The sequence below is a fragment of the Leucopleurus acutus genome (genome assembly GCF_964270905.1).
Source record: "Leucopleurus acutus genome assembly, chromosome: 3".
NCBI lineage: Eukaryota > Metazoa > Chordata > Mammalia > Artiodactyla > Delphinidae > Leucopleurus > Leucopleurus acutus.
Window position 1 is genome coordinate 61,433,308 of NC_139145.1, and position 23,124 is coordinate 61,456,431.

Here is a 23,124-nt window from a genome sequence, read left to right on the forward strand (position 1 = left end):
AGGAGCAGCAAGCCTGTGGGGGAGGGGGAGCAAGTGGGTTGCTGCTTTTAGCAGCTGAAAGGGCTGCAGGGAGCTCTGGGTAAGACATTTTCTGCTGCTGCTGCTTCTGCGGTAGAAGCTGCCGCGAGTAAGTCAGAGGAAGGAGGATCAAGAGGGGAGGAGGCTTCATTTGCAGCCATGCTGAATCACTGTTGCTGATCAGATCTCCCGCTGGTTGGCTGGGAGAAACGAGAACAGGGCTAGGATCCTCCAGTGCATGCACAGCTCAGCGGCTACCACCCTGGCTGGGCCTCACACAATGGACGGTGAAAGGTATGTTATGTATAAGTGTGTGCGTGCACGCACGCGCGCGCGTGCGCGCGCCTGAGTGTGTACGTGTGTGTGTACGTGTGTGTGTGTGTGTGTGTGTGTGTGTTTGTGTGCGCTCGCGGTGCAGCCACCAGCTTTGCGCTGGCATTGGTTAGACAGGATTGGAAGACCTGGTCACTGATGGATCCCAGGGGGCAGCAGAGTCAGAGCAGGAAAGCCCCTTTCCCCAGAGATCTGGCTTCCACAGAGGCGGGTCTGGGTTTGCTGGGCAGCGGAGCACCCTGAAAGACGGGACTTCCTGGCTGGTGTTCGGGAATAGTTTCAGCATGGGCTGAATCAGGCTGTTTCAAGGAGGCGTTTCCCTTTCCTGGCTGCTTTCCCGGGGTGGTTTTTCTTGGGTGGGGGGTTTTGGTATCATAGCAGGTCTGGCCTGACATAGAGTGCTTGCATTTTCACTCTGAAGTGCTCAAGTTGTCAACACGCATGCCAAGCTGATGTCTTTCCTTACTGTGTGTGTGTGTGTGTGTGTGTGTGTGTGTGTACCTGTATACACACACAAGTTCAAGTGAGAAGGAGAGAAATCCATTCAGGTGACACTTGCTCTGAACTGACTTCCATTTGCATTGAAAAGTTTACAAATTATACTGGAAGTTATATTCTTTAGAGAAACTCTTGCTCCTTCCATCAGGGGTTTCTTTATGAAATAGAAGTTAACAGATGGAAATTTAAGTATTTCTGTTGAGCTGGATCTAACTAGAGAGGGATTGTTTCCTGGCAGGCACATGCATTTTAATAAATTTTAAGCTGTTATCTGAGGATCTGATTCTTTCATCGTGAAGTTGCTCAGTGTGGTGCAGGGGCGGGTCATTCCTCTGTGTGCTAAAACGTCCCCTCTTCATTCTGTGGGTCTGCGGCTGGTAGAGAACAAGGCTTGCCATTTTCCTTGAGGTGAGAAGACTGCAAGAGCGGTCAGGCCATGGCAGTGGACAAACAAGGAGGGAGGGCTGCTGCTCTGAGTTGCCAGTTTGATTCAGATGGTAACCAGCTGGTTAAATGATAACAGGTTCCACTAAGTCAACACTGGAGAGCACCTCAGTACACTTTCTTTTGCATGGATTGTCCCAAATCTTGCCCCATCTCATGGGGCAGAATGATGTCATTAAACATCTCTAGACCCCATTAGAACTGGCATGATTGTGTGGTGTCCTCTTGTCTGAAGAGGCCCCCAGGGATTGTGTTTCTTGATGTGACTCCCAGGAAGAGATTGGGACATTTTAGACTGAGTGTGGTGCTGGTACAGCCTCTCCTTGAGTGCCCTTTGCAACAGGAGCTTAGTGTTGGACTCTGTGTGGCCACTGGCCGACAGAGCATCTGAAAGCCTGCTTCCTTGGGACAGAGGTGCACAGTGTCCCCACCTTCTCTTATTGGTCTGGTAGCCAACAGAGGGCAGCAGTGATGTGAATGGAGGTTTAGAGATTCTTGATTTGCTTACATATTGGGGCTGAAAGGTCCATTTCAAACTAGCAGCAGCAGATCAAAGTACTGCTTCCCAAGCATTTTGGGGTACTTATTGTGTTCTCAGTTTTGTGTTCAGAAATGTAATGAGTCCTCGCCCGCAGGAGCTCTCTTGTTCTTCAACACTCTGGTGCCTCTCAACTGGGATAGCTGATGTCTTTGGCATTACAACACCTAGTTTTCACACATGTTCTTTTAGTTTTTCCTATCAAAGGCAGAGAAATCTAAACCTTGCAGCTTCCAGTGTTCACCAGGTCACCAAGCTCACTACCTTTTGTTCCCACTCCAAGACCAGCTTACCCTGCCAGGCATTCAAGTCTTGTGAAATCTGGCTCCAGTCTCCATTCCCAGTGCTCACCCATACTGCTACCAAGAGATCTGTGGGTCTCTTTTGTGATCACCCATCCTGTACAGTACTCCATCCAGTCTCAGATCCTTAGCTTCCAGAGTTTGTTTTTGCCTGGAATGCCTTTTGCTTCTACTTTTCCAAAAGTTATTCATCTATCAAGGCTGTTTTAAAATTCCACTTTGTCTTGGAAACCTAAGCTTCTCTGGTTCTGGCAGATGTTCCTCCTAATTCCAATTCCATAGTTGGGTACTGAATAATAGGCCCACCCACAAGATGTTTCTGTGCTTTTGTTTCCTATAAGTCCCCAAACTGGGAGATAGGTCCTCAAGGGCAAGGATGCTGCCTATAGCTCTGAATACTCCACATTAACTACTGTGTGGCTGCACACATAGTAGGCGTTAGATAATTATTTGCTGATTAGCTGATAACTTTTGTGGGAAGCTCTGATAACTAAAAAGGAAGCTCATGAGAGAGGTGATTGAAACCTTTGGCCAATAGGTTCATCCTTGGATATCAGCCTTATTATCTCAGCACGGGTAATTGACCCCATGGAATGCTTTGAGGTGGGGGCAGAAGAGGGGGAAGTAGCCTTGTTTCACAAGTTCCCTGGGAAACTCAGGGCCAGAGAAGCTGAGTGACTGGCCTAGGATCACATGTCAGACCTCTGGGGACTGGAGGGATCCTGAGTCTGGTTCTTCCACACTGAACCCGCTGAAGCTTAATTGGGGCTGTTTTTAAGCATTAAAAATGTTCAGCCTAGAGATTTCTGATGAACAATTTTCTTTCTTTGTCATAAGGGTACGAAAATCATGGGCTTTGGGGTAACACAGAGCTTGCAGTAAATCTATTTCATAAACTGTATGACCTTGAGTGTGTCACATTTTTTCAGAATTAATTTTTCTTTTCAGTATAGAGGGACAGTTTCCATATCTCATAGAGTTGTTGTGAAGATCAAAGGAGGCAATTTAGTAAGTTTTTCAGGCACAGCGTGAGCACTCAGTAAATGGTAGTTGCTGTTATTGTTGGTGTTCATCTATTGCCCTGTTGTACTCCATGGTTTGTGCTTGGATAGTACCCAGGGCTTATTTTAGGGCCTTCCTATATTTATAATCCAAAGAAGATTTTGTGGGACCGTTCCCATGAGAAAATTAGAGAGATCTTATCAGGTCATCATCTCCCATCCACCTAAACTTGTCTCCTCACAGTAAGATACTACACAGGGCGTGGCACTTCCTCTTGTAGGATTCACCAGCACCTACCTTTGTCCTCCTTTTTATAGACACCCTGAGGCATCTGGATGCTTTAGTGGTTTGGAACCATGAACTGGATACTCCTTTGTTCAGGCCAAAATCTTAAGAAGAAACTGTGAATTTACACTCACCTTTGCAGTATCCCCTAAGCGCTCTAGCTCTCTACAGGACCTTCTGATGCCAAGTTTCCCATCTCCCTCTGTTAAGAATCATTTTGCCTTGATCAGTCAGAGGAAGATGACTTTGTCTTCTGTTTTGCATAGGAAAGGGGTCTCCAGCTCTCAGCCACTACAGTGATAAATTGTGTGTGTGTGTGTATAGAGCAGATAGACATTGAAAATGACAGTAGCTCTGGCTACTGGGACTTAATTTCTGGAAATCAGCCTTGTGGATGGATTACAATAAATTCCCAACTTATATGAGGTACCTAGAATGGTCAAATTCATAGAGGCAGAAAGTAGAATGGTGGTTGCCAGGGGCTGGGGAGAGAGAAAAATGGGGAGTTATTGCTTAATAGGCATGGAGTTTCAACTTGGGGAAATGAAAAAGTTCTGGAAATGCATGGTTGCACAAGAACATAAATGTACTTAAAGCCTCTGAATTACACTCTTAAAAATGGTTAAAATGGTAAATTTCAAGTTACATATATTTTACCACAGTTACAAAAATTTACAGGCAAAGTCTCTGGCATATCCACAAGAATTGCAGAGAACCACAACTTTTGGAAGAAACATCACAAAAAGGGGAAGTTGGTTGTCCATTTTTCTTAAAATTGTGGTGGTTTTCTTCATCAGAAGCATCGGGATGCCCGTGATTGTGAGGGGCATGGTGCGCCCAGCAGTGTGCTGTGAACTTGTCTGAGCAGTCCTCAGAGGGAGAATGGCTCATCCTTATGGAGGAGAGCCTGCTCCTGGAACTCCAAGAATTTATCTTTCCATTCTTGATCAGGAACAGATAGAGCATATTTTTTGAAAGAACATGACATACACAGCCAATGCTCTCCAAACGCTGAGTTTTGCAGTGCCAGGTGTAACACTGGCAAGACCTAGGGAAGAGCAAATGTTCAGTGTCCTAGCCTTTCTCTTTTCCTGTCAGCCCTCTCCCACCCCTAGAAGGCATGGGTGGAAACTTCTGTAGAAATTTTTCGGCATCACTGCTGCCTGAAGCATATGTGCATTTCAACCATGATAAATGAAACCAAATTTTCCATTTTGGAAATACCTTTTTGTGAAGCAAGGTTTTCAACTGCAAGAAAACAAAGTCAGTTGAAAGAAACCTCTTGATTTCCCCACACCCAGATTTGGGTTTTTAGGCTTCTCCTTCTTGCTACGTTTTAGATTGTTAAGACACATCCTGACAAGAACATTTTGGGGTAAGTTTTCTAAAGCAAGTGTTTTATTTGATGAAATTTGCCATTGTAGAATGACCTAAATTTTTTCAAATTCTGGATAAACCCTAAAACTAGGTTAGACTTAAAAAAGCATTAATGTACTATGTAAAAAATAACTTGAACATGTTTTGTTCTTAGATATTTTTTTCCCTATCAAATAAGTTCAATGGTTGTCAAGTTAGAAATCTGTAACTTTTTATAATTTAAAAGGATTTTCAGACTCTCGGCCCAACTTTCCTGGACTTTTCTTTTTAACTTGTGAAAGTCTATTGTAGCCTCTATCAAAACCACACACATGGAAGAGCTCAGCTCTCCTAGTCAAACCAAATAGAAGCTTAGCTTCCAAAAATGCCACATAATGAGACTGCGTTTTCTTTTAGCCTTTCTCTCTCCTTGTCTCATTCTATCTGTCCGAACTCAAGTGTTTCTCTTATGTTTTACATTTTTTATGCAGCCCGCTTAAGAGATTTCCCCCTTGGTTTTGAAGGAAGCTATCTGTGCATTGGACTCTTAGGAATGTGATTAGTAACATACCTGTTCTTGAGCTTGTTTATGAAGGAGCACATTATAAGAATGGCAGCAGCTGCTGGCCAGCTTTGATGCATCATGACGGGCTTGTGTGGAAATTCTAAGTTCCGTATAATTAATGATATCAACTCCCGTACGTAATGCAGTTCCCCACAATCAGTGGAGTGAAACAGTGCTATGTCACAGGTCCTAGGAGTTTCAGTCTTTTTCATTTAGCCTGGTTTGGCCATACCATGAAGAACCTCAGAGAGTGGATCATAAGGATTGAGCTCCCATTGGCCGATGGGCTGTGGACATTATCCCAAGTCAGTGGACATTGCTATTAAGAGCATAGACCCTGGAGTCAGACCTGGGTTTGAGTGTCAGTTCTCTACTTAGTAGTTATGTGGGACTTTTGGACAAGTTTTATCTCAGTGCCTCGGGGGATAATACCTCATAGGGTTGTTCTGAAGATAAAATGAGATAGTAGAGGTAAAGTAAGCTTTCAGTAAATGTTAACTGTTACTGTTACCCAGGAGCTGTAGCTTACTGATACATATCTTCTCTGTGTCCATGTGTCCCGTTGCAGGGAATCAGCTGCTGCTGTGAACTGAGGTGGCACTGTGAAAGTGCAGGAGAATATGGAGCTCTATAGCAGCCTGTGTGTAGGGGGTGTTTCTTGATGACAGGACTGCACCATCACACCCTGAATCCTGCAGCCTGGGTGTCTTCAAGTGCCAGGTCCTTCATTCATCCAGATGCAGACATCTAAATTTGGTCATTTTGGCCTTGAACTTTAGGATTGAGAAATAAGCTAGATCTGCAGTTTGCCCAGAGCCTGGTAGGTTCTGAAATCCTCTCTTGTCAGTTTCCTTTGCTGCCCAGACTTGGAGAAGTGGAGTCATGCTGATGAATTCATCATGACTGAGGTACAGCAGTCAGAGTGTCACTTTATTAATTTGTGATGAACAGTATTACTGGCACAACGTTCCTGAGAGCCTGCTACCACTTTCTTGCTTCCTGAAGGAGAACCATGGGGGAGGCCAACTTGATCAAGAGGCTCCATTGCGAGCTGGGGACTGAGTTAGGGCATTTGAGTGTTTATAGGTTTCAAGTTCCACAACAGGGATCTGACCTGAGGCTGAACCAAATGATTGTCTGATGATTAAATCGTATCTTTCATGGATAGTGTTGGATGAGCTGGACCAACGGCTTTCTCAGTCTGATTCTTTTTTTTCAATTTCCCTTTCTAAAGGACATTTTTGTTGAGGGATTTTAATGCATTCGGCAGTCTTAACTCCGACTCAGAGTTGTGCTGCCCTCTTTAGGTGACTTTGACTCTCTTTATTGTGTCTCATCTATAGCCTGACCATAACGTGCTTGGGCTCTGTGTGTGTGGCCCACGCTGCCTGAACTTTATTTGCATCTCTTGAAGACTTGTAGTGGGGATGCAGTCTTTAACCCTCAGCAGTGTTTCTTAGACTCCCATTTCCTCTCCTCCCCATTCTCTCACACCCTGGACGCTCTGGAGCTCCTCGTTTGGCACATCCCCCAAACACTTCTGCACAATTGGATGCTCAGCGGTTTTTATGTCTCCTGCTTTGCTGACATGCCTTCTACTGTCCTTTCCTTTCCATTATTGCCTGGATTTTCCTTAGTGATAGAAAGAGCCTGAGAACTGACACAGTAAGCGGCAACCCTTCTTGCTTTCTTCCTTCTACTCTAGTTGAGTCTGACTTTCTCTTCTCCACCCGCCTCCACATCCTCCTGATACTGTATCACCAATGCAGGGGACTAGACTGGCTAAGGATGCCCCTCCCCTCCCCCCAGTACCTCCTATGGGGAGGAGGGTGGGGGAAGTTGAGAGGGATAAAGCTATAATTACTTTAATGAGGGGATGTGAGGAAAGATGGAATAATTGACTGTTATACCTCATTTACTTATCCATCCATTCAGTTACTCAGTAATCATTTATTGAGCACATGTCATGTGCCAGAGGCTAAGACTATAGAGGGAAATAAGGCACCATCCTGGTTCTCATGGAGCTCAAAATCTAGGGTGGGCAGTGGTGTGCAAGAGCCAGCACTCACCCACTTGCCGGAGCTGCTTGTTAAATTTTTAAGAATTTTGTGAGTCAGTTATTAAATACAGCCCTTATTAAAAATTAAATTATGTAACTTACTAATAAATTATATTAAAAACAAGTGTAGTACAGACTCATCACTTTCTAATTATTTTGCTAATATCTATGCCCTTTAGATTATGTCTATTATACTTGTGTAGTGGAAGTACTATATGGTGGTATAATGCACATCTCTTCCCAACTCCATGTGTTCAGTGAGATCCCATTGGTGGCTTGAAATCTGCCATGGTGGAGGTATTTACACCAAGGAAACTGGCAAATGTTACAAACCAGGGCTCCCTTCTTTGTAACCAGCTCTTACACATTTACCAGCACACATTCTTTGGGGGAGAGAAGAAGTAAGAGGAGGCAGAGAAGTAAGAGGTCACTACAGTATAATACAGAGGGAAGTACAGAGTACTGCGGGAACACAGAAGAGGGGAAGTTAGTCCAGGCTAGTGGAAGATGATAGAGAAGGCCTTCAGCAAGAAGTCTGAAGCGCTGGTGGGAATGAGCTAGACATAGGGGACAGTGGGTGGGGATAGGGCAAAAGAGCCTGGTTTATTAAGGCAATTGTGAGTATTTTAGTACCTCAGTAACAAGAAGTCTTCAGGACAACGATGAGATTATGCAGGGCCAGGATGGGTCTCTGAGGCTTATTCTGGATGCAGTGAGGAACCAGTGAGAGGTTTCACATAGAATGTGCCATGCGCACAATGACATTCTGTAAAGATCATTCTGGAGTCTGTGAGGAAGTTACTGTAGTAGCCCAGGTGAGAGATCTTGATGGCCTGGACTGAAGTCGTGGTAGCAGTGACCATGAGCAGGGAATGGGGTGGAGAGATAGTAAAGGACCTAGGACCGATGGGACTTGTGGTTATATGTGAAGTGAGAGAGAGAGAGGGAGGGAAGAATATATCAAGGATGATACCCCAGTTTCTTGGGATAGGTGAGTGGGTAGTTGGTTATACCTCTGGGATCGAGAATATAGATAGAAGAGTAGGCTTGAGGGAGGGTGGGGAGCATAAGTTGAGTATAAGTTACTGTGAATATCTAAGTAGTGGAGTTGATTCAGACACTGGATATATGGCTCTGGACTTTAGAGGAGAGGGGAGGGTGGGAGAAAAGGCTGTGGGAGGTGGCGTGCCATGAAGAGGGCCTGATCTTTAGAGTTTATGTATTTTTATGTATAACTTCTATAATTAATAGTTTGTGTGTATTGATTTGTAGTTTAACTCTGAAGACCAGCTCTACTTTCATTTTTTTAAATTGTTGGGTTGGGGGCAGTGGTTGGGGCAGACCATCCCTTTCTGCTGTGCTCTCTACCACTGTGGGGACAGTGAGAGGTCTTCAGATCAGAGTTCATTGGTGAGAACGATGTAATGAAGACCTGCTGTGGGCATGGCCCTATGCTGGGAAGGCTAGGCCGTATGAGAGTCCTTGGACACACAGTCCCTGCTCACCAGGAATGTCGAATCTAGCATGAGGGGGCTGGGTGGCTAAATATGTGCTATGAAAAGGTACTCAAACACAGGTCAGTGTCCTATGTGCCAACCGAGTTACAGGCCAGAAATACTACAGTGGTTTAGGGAAGGCAGGGATCACTTAGGACTGAAGTATTCAAAGGGCTTCATAGAGGAGGCGAAACTTAACTCACTGGACCATTCTGGAAGTCTGGAAAGTGCAAAGTCCAACACAACAAGGGAGAGCAAGCTTCCCAGTTACTAGTCACAGTGGAGGTTGTTGTCAGTGCTTCCAAAATGGCTCTGTTTGGTCTACATCTCTTCCATATATGTAAAATAGAACGAATAATTTCTGTCCCCTGGGCTTTTATGAGCTCTAATCTTATTAGTTCTCTGTCAGAAACCTTCAGTTGTTCCTGATCAGTACCAGATTATGTTTTCTCTTCCTGTCTTTTAAGTCTCTCTACAGTTTGAAGACAACATTTGTAATGAATATTTGTGCAGTGTTTTACAGTTTCTAAATTTACTCCAGGAATGCAAGTGTAGTGTAGTATTAGAAAATATATGTCATAGACGACATTGAAAGATTAAAGGGAAAAATACGTATGATCATCTCATTAGATTCACAAAAACATTTGATAAAATTCAGTTTAACTTTATGATTAAAAAATAAAACACAAGGGAGTTTTCTTAATTTGATAAAGGCCATCTGCAGAAATCCTAAAATTAACACACAGTGAGGAAACACTACAAACATCTTTTTTAAAAGCAGGAAGATGACAGGAATATTCATTAGCACACTTCATGTTCATTCTGTGATATATGACTAAAGGTGGCGTAACAGGTGAGTGGGAAAAAGAAGTATTCAATAAATGGAACTTACAGGAAAAAATTAGATCCTTTATTTAATATAGTGACATAAAAATCAACATCAGATGAAATAAGGGCTTAAATATCAAAAGCAAAAATGTTAAACCTTTGGTATAAAATAGAAATTTGTATCTGTCTGGCATGGAGTAGGGAAGGACACTAACTACAAAAGAAATTATACTTGTGGGATTTTTTTTTTTTTTTTTGCGGTATGTGGGCCTCTCACTGTTGTGGCCTTTCCCGTTGCGGAGCACAGGCTCCGGACGCGCAGGCCCAGCGGCCACGGCTCACGGGCCCAGCCGCTCCGCGGCACGCGGGATCTTCCCGGACCGGGGCACGAACACGTGTCCCCCGCATCGGCAGGTGGACTCTCACCACTGCGCCACCAGGGAAGCCCAACTTGTGGGATTTTTAATATGAAGTTTTTTATCTTTACTGGGTTCTCCCCTTCCTTGATAACATTCTCTGTTTTGAGATTTTCTTCACCTTTTAAAACACATGATTCTAATCATCTGTCTTGATATTTATCATGCTGTGCTCAGCTAACTTCTTTGCACCCTGAATGCAGGCAGTCCCCAAGTTCAGAGGTCTGTAGCTTACATTTTCATGCTGAAGTGAAAGTGGGAAGGAAGCCAGAAGAGGCATCTGTCCTGGTCAGACAAGCTGTGGGTCTGGCATGCTGGTTATATTGGAATGTTCCAGTGGTTACCAATCCCAGTGTGAAACTGAGAGAGACTCTCAGGTCTCCGGAACTTTTTCTTAACCATAGCAACGCCTATCTTGAGCCAGTTTGCAAGACTAGGTGGTAGCATCAACGGAGGCCCACTAGCGGAAGGCAAAGGAAGCTACTCTCAGTGTCTCAGAGTTGGAGTGAACTGTGGGTCCCCAAATCCACACAAGTGGAGAAGGTTCTGTTTTTCTACTAGCAAAGCAGAGCTTAACCTGGTCCAAAGAGACCTAACTCCAATGTCCTGGACTTGACTTGGAGCTGAATAGTTTTACCAGTTTGGGGAGAAGGTCCTTTCCTTGCTCATTTTTTGGATTCTTCTTTCCCACCCCACCATCAAGTTGAGACTTGTTGCCCAGGAGTGATTGGGCATCTGGCTGGCATCCCATAGGAATTTGAGTGTTTTGTCTTTGGTATAGAGGGCTTTGAGATTATGGGTGGCTCTTGCTAGTCACCACCTGCTCATTTAGGCCACATAGCTAGTCTTTATATAACAATTACAATCCCTTGTCTTTCTATGGGATTATGGTTTCACCAAAGCTTTCACTCTTGTGCCACTGTTCTCCACGCTGTAGCCAATGTGATCTTTCTAAAGCTCAAATGTGTTCACCTACTTCCTGCTCCACTTCTTTGCTTAAAACTCTGATAGCTTCTCATTGTTTTAGAATGAAATCCAAACTCCTTAGCTTTGTTTATGACACTTAAAAGACTGATCAGTCTTCTAGGCTTTTCTCTTGATACTCTTCTTTAGTTTTACTGAACTTCCAGTGCTTTGAACATACTTGACTCCTTTTCTCTGGGTCTTTGTTCATATTGTTTTCTCTGCTGTTTCCCATCGTCCTTTTTACCTGGCTAATTTCTGCTCTTCCTTAAGACTTCTGTTTTTCCTCAGCTTCTAGTAAGTTTTTCCTTAACCTGCCAGCACTGGGATAGTTGCCTATCCTTTGTGCTTCTGACAAATGTTTTCCTGGCTTTCTCTGTCACTGAACTCTAAGCTTTGTGAAAGCAAGGTCTGTGATTTCCTTATTGTTGTGTTTCTCTTGAATTTAAATACAGTGCTTGGCACATAGTAAACTCCTTTAAATGTTCGTTGAATGAACCAACATCCCTGTGAAGTGAGTGGTATAGTGCTTAATCTCTCCTCACCCCCTACCCTTTTAGTGATGGAGAAATGGAGGATAAGGACCTCCCACAAAGTTACACCTGTGCTTGATGGAAGAAACTGAGCTCGGATCTGAGGGGTACATTTTCTGAGGGGTGCATTTTGCACTGGAAGATCCTGAAGAAATTCCTGACCCAGTGATTTCCTTCCCTGCTGGGTCTGTGGTGAAGAGAACAGGCTGACAGAGATGCCCCTGGTGGGTGGGCAAATGCATGGGTTTGTGGCAGTTGGATGAACGAGTTTACCAACATGTGATCCTCTCTTTCCCTTCCCACTCCCTTCCTGTTCACAGCATCAAGCTGAGCTCCCAGCCCCCAATACAGGCTGGGGATGACGAAAAGAACCAGAGGACGATTACTGTCAACCCTGCCCACATGGGGAAGGCGTTCAAGGTTATGAATGAACTGCGGAGGTACTTTTCCTATTTTGCTCGTGCCCTTTTGGAAGGAACTTGCTGGGTGAGCGTCATCAGGGACTGAGAACAGAGGTCAGAACACCACCAACTAGTGAAGTCTGACTCTTCCTCACCCACACTTGTCACTTGGCTTTCCCTTTCAAACTCTGATAGAGACAGAATGGCTTCCTCAAATTTCTCTCTTTCCTTTGTATTTATTTAACACCTATTGTTTCAGTGCTTAATCACTGGGGAAAAGAATCCATTTTGGTTACAGCAGTTCTGTTCATAAACTTGATTTCCAACTGAACCAGCTGCATGAAGGCCAGTAATAGAATGATTGCAACACCTACACACAATTGCAGATTAAAGATTGTGGATGCCAGGCATTTTATTTGGGCCTCCCTCTCTCATGCTTTGGTCTGAACTTTTGTCTTTGTCAAGACAACCACATGAATGGAAGAATACCTAGCTTCTAAAATGCATTTTAACTCTATAAAGAAAGAAATGAAATGCAGAAGCACTCATCCTCACTGGGCTAAACAGTGAGCGGTGTGCAGGCTATTTGTAAGACCAATGTGCATGTTTGCCGAGCTTTTTTGCAAGACAGGTTCAGGGCACTGAACATGTTTTTCTGTACGAAGGCTGTGCATACAATCTCTTCTTTATCAGAGAGCTCAGAAGCTTCCTTTGCCCATGGCATTATTAGTTATCTTTTTTATTGAAATACAATAAATTATTGATTTACAATGTTGTGATAGTTTCAGGTGTACAGCAAAGTGATTCAGTTATATATATATATTCTTTTTCAGATTCTTTTCCATTATAGATTATTACAAGATATTGAATATAGTTCCACGTGCTGTACAGTAAATCTTGTTTATCTATTTTATATATAGTAGTATGTATCTGTTAATCCCAAACTCCTAATTTGTCTCTCCCCCACCCTTTGCCCTTTGGTAAACATAAGTTTGTTTTCTATGTCTGTGAGTCTGTTTCTCTTTTGTAAATAAGTTCATGTGGATCATTAGTTTAGAGTCCACATATAAGTGATATCATGTGATATTTATCTTTCTCTGTCTGACTTACTTCACTTAGTATGATGATCTCTAGGTCCATCTATGTTGCTGTAAATGGCATTATTTCATTCTTTTTTATGGTTGAGTAGTATTCCGTTATATATATATTTATATATATATATGTAAAAAATGATGGTGTATATATATATATATCTATATCATATATACATATGGTATATATATACCATATCTTCTTTATCCCTTCATCTGTCAATGGACATTTAGGTTGCTTCCATATCTTGGCTATTGTAAATAGTGCTGCAATGAACATTGGGGTGCATGTATCTTTTTGAATTAGAGTTTTCATCTTTTCCAGATATATGCCCAGGAATGGGATTGCTGGATCATATGGTAGCTCTATTTTTATTTTTTTAAGGAAATTTCATACTGTTCTCCATAGTGGCTGCACCAATTTACATTCCCACCAACAGTGCAAGAGGGTTCCCTTTTCTCCACACCCTCTCCAGCATTTATTGTTTGTAGATTTTTTGATGATGGCCATTTTGACTGGTGTGAGGTGATGCCTCATTGTAGTTTTGATTTGCAGTTCTCTAATAATTAGTGATGTTGAGCATCTTTTCATGTTTCTGTTGTGCCCATGCCATTATTTACCGCATATTTCATCCTATTGTGAGTTGTAACTGTTTATACCCTCTTTGTAATTCATGCGCTCCCTGAGGGCAGGGGCAACTTCTGAATCATTTTAATCTCTAGCACCTTGTACTTCATAGGAGCTTTGAGTTATCCACCAAAGATGCCCAGACATACTGGCTAGGCTCTGGGATGCGTGGGTGAGGGTACAAGGTAAAAAATGATAGTAAGTCAATAAAAATGGTCTTTCTACAGTGCAAATAGGTGTTATGAAGGAAAACTGCATCAGGTGCCTGCCAGGTGGTAGGTATGCAATAATTGTTAGTTTCTTTAAGGATGTCATGAAAGCAAGCATGTCAAACCGCAACTTTGGAGGACACTTCCTAAGGGGGAAGGTGCTTGAGCTAAATTCTGAAGAACAAGTAAGAGTTAGAGAAATGAAAAGTGGTAAGTTTAGGGGGAAGTCTTCCAGCCAGAGAAAATGGCATGAGCAAAAGCACATATAGCTGAAGGTGTGTGTTTTGGGTAGGGGCTTAAACTACTTGTAAACAAAAATTCTATATTCATTTACTCATTTCTCCTTTCTGCAAGGCCTAGTCTTTGGCATTAAAAACCAAGTTAAATTAGATTTGTCTTATGCCCTACTGATCAAAAAATTTTTAATTAATTTATTTTATTTTTGGCTGCGTTGGGTCTTCTTTGCTGTGCACAGGCTTTCTCTAGATGCGGCAAGTTGCTCTTCATTGTGGTGCATGGGCTTCTCCTTGCGGTGGCTTCTCTTGTTGTGGAGCACAGGCTCAGTAGTTGTGGTGCATGAGCTTAGTTGCTGTGCGGCATGTGGGATCTTCCCGGACCAGGGCTCGAACCCATGTCCCCTGCATTGGCAGGCAGATTCTTAACCACTGTGCAACCAGGGAAGCCTTACTGATCAATTTTTATTAGGCTTCCTGCCAAATTTCCTAGAAGGTCCATCCATAGTTGTTTTAGGCAGTGGGCAGTGCTACCGTTCAATCCTAATTCTCTTTTGTCACTAAAGAATTTGTGTTGTGTTCCCTAGACACCGTTGAAGTTCCTCATTTAGTTCCCTTGAGTATGGCTTGTGTCCTTTGTCTGATTTAAGACTTCAGGTCTCCAAATAAACAACCTAACTTTACACCTCGAGGAATTAGAAAAAGAAGTTCAATCTAAGCTCAAATTTAGCAGAAGGAAAGAAATAATAAAGATTAGATAAAATGAAATAGAGACTAGAAAGACAATAGGAAAAAAATCAATGAAACTAAGAGCTGTTTCTTTGAAAAGATAAACAAAATTGACAAATCTTTAGCTAAACTAACCAAGATAAAAAGAGAGAGGACTCACAATTATAAATGAAAAAGGAGACATTACAACTGTTATCACCGAAAGACAAATCATTACAAGAGGCCACTATGAATAATTATATACCAACAAATTGGATAACCTAGTAGAAATGGATAAATTCCTTGAAACATATAAACTGTGAAGACTGGATCAAGAAGTAGAAAATCTGAACAAACCAGTAATGATTAAGGAGATTGGATTGGTAATCAAAAATCTCTCAACAAAGAAAAGCATGACCAGATGGTTTCACTGTTGAATTCTACCAAACTTTCAAAGAATAATGAACACTAGTCCTTCTCATACTCTTCCCAAAACTTGAGGAGGAGGGAATAATCCCAAACTCATTACCAGCATTACCCTGATACCAAAGCCAGCTAAGGACACTATAAGAAAAGAAAACTGTAGGCCAATATCCTTGATAAATATTGATGCAAAAATTCTCAACAAAATTCTAGCAAACAGTATATGTATGATCTGGTAAAATATGATCTGATAAAAGGATCATATACCATGATCAAGTGAGATTTATCTCTGGGATGCAAGGGTGGTTCAAGATAATGAAATCAATAAATGTGATACACCACATTCATAGAATGAAGGATAAAAATCATAAGATCCTTTCAATAGATGCAGAAAAGCTGTTTGACAAAATTCAACATCCTTTCATAATAAAAGACTCCCAACAAATTGGGTATAGAAGGATCATACCTCAACATGTTAAAAGCCCTGTATGACAAACCCACAGCTAACATCATAATGGTGAAAGTTTGAAAGCTTTTTTCTCTGAGGTCAGGAAAAAGACAAGGGTGCCCACTTTCACTTCTTTTTGAACATAGTACTGGAAGTTCTCGCCAGAGCAGTTAGGCAAGAAAAAGAAATAAAAGGCATCCAAATTAGAAAAGAAGAAGTAAAATCATCTCTGTTTGCAGATAACATGATCCTATATATAAAAAACCCTAAAACACTCCACCAAAAAGCTGTTAGAACTTAAAAACAAATTTGGTAAAGTTGCAGGATACAAAATCAACATACAAAAGTCAGTTTCATTTCTATACATCAACAAACTATCTGAAAAAGAAATAAAGCAATCTCATTTACAATAGTGTCAAAGCAATAAAATATTAGGAATAAATTTAACCAAGAAGGTGAAAGATCTGTACACTGAAAACCATAAGACATTGATGAAAGAGATTGAAGAAGAGACACAGATAAATGGAAATATATCCCATACTCATGGATTGAGAGAATTAATATTGTTAAAATGTCCAGACTCCCCAAAGCCATCTGTAGATTCAGTGTAATCCCTATCAAAATTCCAATGGCAGTTTTCACAGAAATAGAAGAAACAATCCTAAAATTTGTATGGAACCACAAAAGAACCTAAACAGCCAAAGCAATCTTGTAAAAGAAGAGCAAAGTGTGGAGACATCACACTTTCTGGTTTCAAACTACAATTGGCCCTTGAACAACATGGGTTTGAACTGCAAGGGTCCACTTACCTGGATTTTTTTCATTAACTGCTATTGTACTACACTATCTGTGGTTGGTTGAATCCTGGATGTGGAATTGTGGATATGGAAAAGTTATATGTGGATTTTCAACTGCGTGGGGAAGGAGGAGTTTGCTCCCCTAACCCCCATGTTGTTCAAGGGTCAACTGTATATGACAAAACTATGGTAATCAGAACAGTATGGTATAGACATGTAGACCAGTGGAACAGAATTGAGAGCCCAGAAATAAACCCACATGTATATGGTCAACTACTGTTTGACAGAGGAGCCAAGAATACTTAATGGGGAAAGGATAGTCTTTCATCCAATGGTGTTAGGATAACTGGACATCCACATGTGAAAGAATGACATTGGACTCCTGTCTTACACCACTCACAAAAATTAACTCAAAATGGATTAAAGACCTAAATGTTAAGACCTGAAACCATAAAACTCCTGGAAGAAAACAGGGGAAAAAAATGAACAAGTGGGACTTCATCAAACTGAAAATCTCCTTCACAGCAAAGGAAATCATCAACAAAATGAAAAGGCAACCTATGAAAGGGAGAAAATACTGGCAAACCATAAATCTTATGAAGGGTTAATATCCAAAACATACAAGGAATGCTTAGAACTCAGTAGAAAAAAATGATTAAAAATGGGCAAAGGACCTCAATAAACATTTTTGCAAAGAAAATACCCAAATGGCCAACAGGTGCATGGAAAGGGGATCAACATCACTAATCATCAGGGAAATTCAAATCAAAATCACAATAAGGTATCACCTCACACCTGTTAGAATGGCTATTATCAAACAAACAAACAAAAACAGACAAATAAAAAACACACAAGAGGGCTTCCCTGGTGGCGCAGTGGTTGACAGTCTGCCTGCCGATGCAGGGGACGTGGGTTTGTATCCCGGTCCAGGAAGATCCCACATGCCGCAGAGCAGCTAGGCCCGTGAGCCATGGCCGCTGAGCCTGTGCGTCCGGAGCCCGTGCTCCGCAACAGGAGAGGCCACAACAGTGAGAGGCCCACGTACCGCAAAACAAAACAAAACAAAACAAAACAAACACACAAGAGATAACAAGTGCTTGTGAGGCTGTGGAGAAAAGGGAACACTTGTGAGCTATTGGTAGGAATGTAAATTGGTACAGCCACTATGGAAAACAATATGGAGATTCCTCAAAAAATTAAAAATTGATCTGTGGGCTTCCCTGGTGGCGCAGTGGTTAAGAATCTGCCTGCTACTGCAGGGGACATGGGTTCGAGCCCTGGTCTGGGAAGATCCCACATGCCGCGGAGCAACTGAGCCCGTGTACCACAACTACTGAGCCTGCGCTCTAGAGCCTGTGAGCCACAACTACTGAAGCCTGTGCGCCACAGCTACTGAAGCCCGTGTGCCTAGAGCCCATGCTCTGCAACAAGAGAAGCCACCGCAGTGAGAAGCCTGCACACCACAACAAAGAGTAGCCCCTGCTCTCAGCAACTAGAGAAAATCCGCATGCAGCAGTGAAGATACAATGCAGCCAAAAATTAAATAAACGAATTTAAAAAAATTGATCTGCTATACAATGTAGCAGTCACACGTCTGGGCATATATCTGAAGGAATTGAAATCACCATCTCGAAGAGATATTTGCACTCCCATGTTCATTGCAGCATTATTCACAGTAGCCAAGACATGAACACAACCTAACTGTTGGTCAGTGGATGAATGGATAAAGAAGATGTGGTATATATACACACTGGAATATTATTCAGCCATAAAAAGAGGAAATCCTGTCATTTGCAACAACATGGATGAACCTCGAGGGCATTGTATTCAGTGAAGTAAGTCAGACAGAGAAAGACAAAGACTGTATGATCTCATTTATATGTGAAATCTAAAAAAGCCGAACTCACAGAAAGAGAATAGGTTAGTGGTTGTCAGGGACTGGGGGTTGTGGGAAATGGGAGATGTTGGTCAGAGGGTACAAACCTCCAGTTTTAAGAGGAATAAGTTCTGGGGATCTAATAATGTACGATGTGGTGACTATAGTTAGCAGTACTGTATTGCATACTTGAAAGTTGCTAAGAGAGTAGATCTTAAATGTTCTCACCACAAAAAATAAATGGTAACTATGTGAGATGATAGATGTATTACCTTATTGTGGTAATTATTTCACAATATATATCAAATCATCACATTATACGCTTTAAACTTACACAATGTTATATGTCAATTATAGCTCAATAAAACGGGGGGGAAAAGACTGCCTACTTTAGCCAACTGTAGTAACTGCTTAAAGGTAGCGCTCAGGAAATAGACATGCACACAGAATTCTCCGAACCCTCACTTTATATTATTAGCATTTTTTCTTTTTCTTAAATACCTAAAAAAAATCCTGTTATGTCTGTTCCTTCTTTTGCAAGTTACCACATTTTTGCATCTTTCCTCAAAAGCATCAACTTGGATTTAACCTCCTCCAACAGTCCTGCTGCTTCTCTTTTGTATAAGTCAGCGTTTGCCAAGGCTGTTCTGAGGAACATTTCCTCAAGATGCTCTGTGGGGAAAAAAGAGATCTGTAACAAAATGAGTTTGAAAAATGTTATATAAAACTGCTATACCCACCCCCTGAGATTCATAATATATATACGCATATTAAAATCTCTGAGAAGTCATACAATAAACTTGTCTAACTGAGGGTTTCCCACATGGTTTTGAATCCTCTTTGGTTGTTGTTGTTATGGATAGACCGAGTGTTCTGTGAAATTTATTTTGGAAAACACTGGTCCTTTGCTGAAATTTAAGTGAATCATCTTTGTATGAGTCAGGGTTTTTCAGAGAAACAGAACCAATAATATATCTATTTATGTATCTATTATTATTATATTATTTATATATATTATTGCTTCTGTTTCTCTGGAAAACCAGATATATAGACACAGATATGTAAGAGGAGATTTATTATAGGAGTTTAACTCACATGATTGTGGAGGACAAGAATTGCCACAATCCACTGTCTACAAGCTGGAGAACCAGGAGAGCCAGTGGTATAATTCAGTCCAAATCTGAAGGCCTGAGAAACAAGAGCCAGTGGAGTATGTCTTGCGGTCCAAAGGCCCAAGAACCAAGAGCTTCGATGTCTGAGGGCAGGAGAAGATGGCCAGTATAGTTCAAGAAGAGAAAGAGAGAATTCACCCTTCCTCCACCTTTTTGTTCTATTCAAGCCCTCTGTGGATTGGATGATGCCCACCTACATTGGTGAAAGAGATCTTCTTTTCTCAGTCTACCAGTTCAAAGGCTAATCTCCTCTAGAGAAACCTTTGCAGACACACCCACAAATAATATTTTATCAGCTATCTGGGCATCACTTAGCCTGGTTAAGTTGACATATAATATTAACCATCACAGTCTTGTTCTTCCTTTTGATTTTTTCAAATTGATTTTGATTTTTTCAAATGGACCACAATCTGTTTATGTTTTGGTTGGGAAAATTTTAGTTCAGGTTTAGGCATGGATTTCCCTTTCGTTTTTAAATTAAAACCTTTAAATTTTTCTTTAAAAATTTGTAAATTTTGTAAATTTTTTGTAAAAAGAATATATTATAGAACATTTAGAAAATACAGGTGAGCAAAAAGTCACAGTGCTAACCATTGTTAACCCTTAGGAGATCTTTTTTTTCTTCAATGTATATGTCTCAACCAGATTTTTTTTCCTATGGGTGATTTTTATTTTATTTATTTAAAAAATATTTTAATTTTATTGGAGTACAGTTGATTTACAATGTTGTGTTAGTTTCATGTGTACAGTGAAGTGATTCAGTTATACATATACATATATTCATTCTTTTTAGATTCTTTTCTCATATAGGTTATCACAGAATATTAGGTAGAGTGCCCTGTGCTATACAGTAGGTCCTTGTTTATCTGTCTTATATATAGTAGTGTATGTGTTCAACCAGATTTTTATTCTTAACATTATGTTGAACAAATTTTTTGTGTTACTGTTCTACAACTTCATTTTAAGTGGATGAATAATATTCTATTTTTGTTTTTTTTAAAACACTTCCCTGTTGTTGGGTGTCTAGGTTTTCCAATCCCTCAGATAAATAATACCTGCAGTGGTTATGTGTGGAGCAGGATAGCACAGTGATCACAAGCATAGACTCTGGAGCCAGGCAGCCTGGTTTCAAATCTTGGCTCCAGTGCTGACTAGCTGTGAACCTGGGCAAGTTCCTTAATATCCCCAACCTCACTTTTGTCAACCATAAAATGGGGCTAATAATAGTTCCAGTCTTGCTGGCTTGTTAAGAGGATTAATAAGTTAAGTGCTTAGAACAGTGACAGTACATATATTACTGTTGTTAAGTACTTGTGCATATTTACAATTATTTCTATAGAATTAATTCCTAGAAGTAGAATTGCTAATTTAAACAGCATGTTGCATAATAATAATAATAGCTATTCCTTAGATATTTTATGAGTCCTTGCAACATAGTGAACATTCTGTGTCAGCTGTTATTATGATGGCGATTTTTTAAAAAAGATGTCTTTATTTATTTATTTAATTTATTTTTGGCTGTGTCGGATCTTAGTTGCGGCACGCGGGATCTTTTGTTGCGGTTGTGGTGCGTGGGCTTCCCTCTAGTTGTGGTGTGCAGGTTTTCTCTTCTCTAGTTGTGGCACGCAGGCTCCAGGATGCCTGGGCTCTGTAGTTTGTGGAACGTTGGCTCTAGTTGAGGCGCGCGAGCTCAGTAGTTCTGACACGCAGGCCTAGTTGCCCTGCGGCATGTGGGATCCTAGTTCCCCGACCGGGGATCGACCCTGTGTCCCCTGCATAGCAAGGCGGATTCTTTACCACTGGACCACCAGGGAAGTCCCCTGATGGCAATTTTTTGCTTCAGGCATATGGCAGTAGGTGAGGCAAAGTCTTGCCCTCAATCTTGCTTGCATTCTAGTGGTGTTCAAAGACTATATCAAATTCTAAGGTATTTAAATGGCTAACTTAAAAAACTAGCGTGGAATGGGGGAGGCAGGGAGAGAAAGGGGGCCTGAATAGACACTTTATTGATTTGGGTGAGTTTAATGGGAACTGGAGAGAGGCATACTTTGTTTTGATGAAGGCCAGGGTGAAGCACCTTGCCATTCAGGGGTCAGGCTAATGAAATGTTACCTGATATTCCAGGGACCTAGGGTTATTTCTTGCATTATTTTCACATTCCCCTCCCTCAATTTTAAGCTATTTTAGTTCAAGCACACATGTTCTTTGCAATTTATGAATCACACAATTCACGTGTTTCCTGTTCTTTATACTTGCATTGTAGAAAATGGGCTGCTGACATGGTAACCAACCAGTTTTCCTCCTCCTTTTGCACTTCCTCGCTCTGCTCTGGTCAGACCAACAGCTGCTTCTGGGCAGCAGAGCCCTAATGGCTCTTTGTCTCCTGACTTACCAACCAACCAGCAAGTGGGCACGTGGTCCTTGTTGGAATAGCACCCCCTCATCACCCTCATCAGGCCTGAAAAGGAGCGACAATCTTCTATCTTATCTTTACAGTTTGAATCTCTCATTTCTCCATTGCAAAAAGTTCTCTGCTTCATCTTTTTTTTTTAGATTGTTTTCCAGTATGGCTTTATTACTAGTTACGAGCCATTTTAGCACACTGCTTTTTGTTTTTCTTTTCTTTTGAAGTGTATCATTTTTTTAGCCTTTAAAATTTTTATTCCTTCTTGCTTTTAGTATAACTTTTTAAAATTGAAGCATAGTTGATTTACAATATTGTGTTAGCTTCAAGTGTACAGCATACAGATTCATTTTTTTTTCAGATTATATTCCATTATAGGTTATTACAGGATATTGAGTATAATTTCCTGTGCTGTACAGTAAATCTTTGTTGCTTATCTCTTTTATGTATAGTAGTTTATATCTTTTAATACCGTACTCCTAATTTGCCCCTCCCCCCTCCCCTTTGGTAACCATAAATTTGTTTTCTATGTCTGTGAGTCCGTTTCTGTTTTGTATATACATCCATTTGTATTATTTTTTAGATTTCATATGTAAGTGATATAGTATTTGTCTCTCTCTGTCTGACTTATTTCACTAAGCATAGTATTCTCTAGGTCCATCCGTGTTGCTGCAAATGGAGATTTTTCATTCTTTTTTATTGCTGGGCAGTATTCCATTTTGTGTGTGTGTGTGTGTGTGTGTGTGTGTGTGTATCACATCTTCTTAAGCCAATCATCTGGACACTTGGGTTGCTTCCATGTCTTGGCTATTGTGAATACTGCTGCTATGAACATTGGGGTGCATATATCTTTTCGATTTAGAATTTTCATTTTTTGCAGATGTATATGCTGTTTTTCTTTTTTCGGTAACAGCTTCATCAAGATATAATTCATATACCATACAATTCACCCATTTAAAGTGTACAATTTAATGGCTTTTATTATATTCACAGAATTGGGCAACCATCAATCAATTTTAGAATATTTTCATCACCCTGTATACTTTAGCAGTAATCCCCCTGTTATCCCTATTCACTCACCTCCCAGTACTAGACAAC

At 41.1% G+C, this 23,124-nt stretch overlaps 1 protein-coding gene across 1 annotated transcript in view; it reads left to right on the forward strand.

The window, feature by feature from the left end:
* Positions 1 to 234: 234 nt before the first annotated feature.
* The window catches only part of KLHL3 (kelch like family member 3), a gene marked incomplete at its 3' end in the record, with an annotated part of 108,180 nt that continues 85,290 nt past the window's right edge, over positions 235 to 23,124 (forward strand). The window contains exons 1-2 of the mRNA XM_082834970.1: positions 235 to 312; positions 11,957 to 12,076. Of these exons, the coding sequence (XP_082691096.1) occupies positions 257 to 312; positions 11,957 to 12,076 (176 nt within the window). The 5' untranslated portion in view covers positions 235 to 256. The remainder of the gene's footprint in view (positions 313 to 11,956; positions 12,077 to 23,124) is intronic.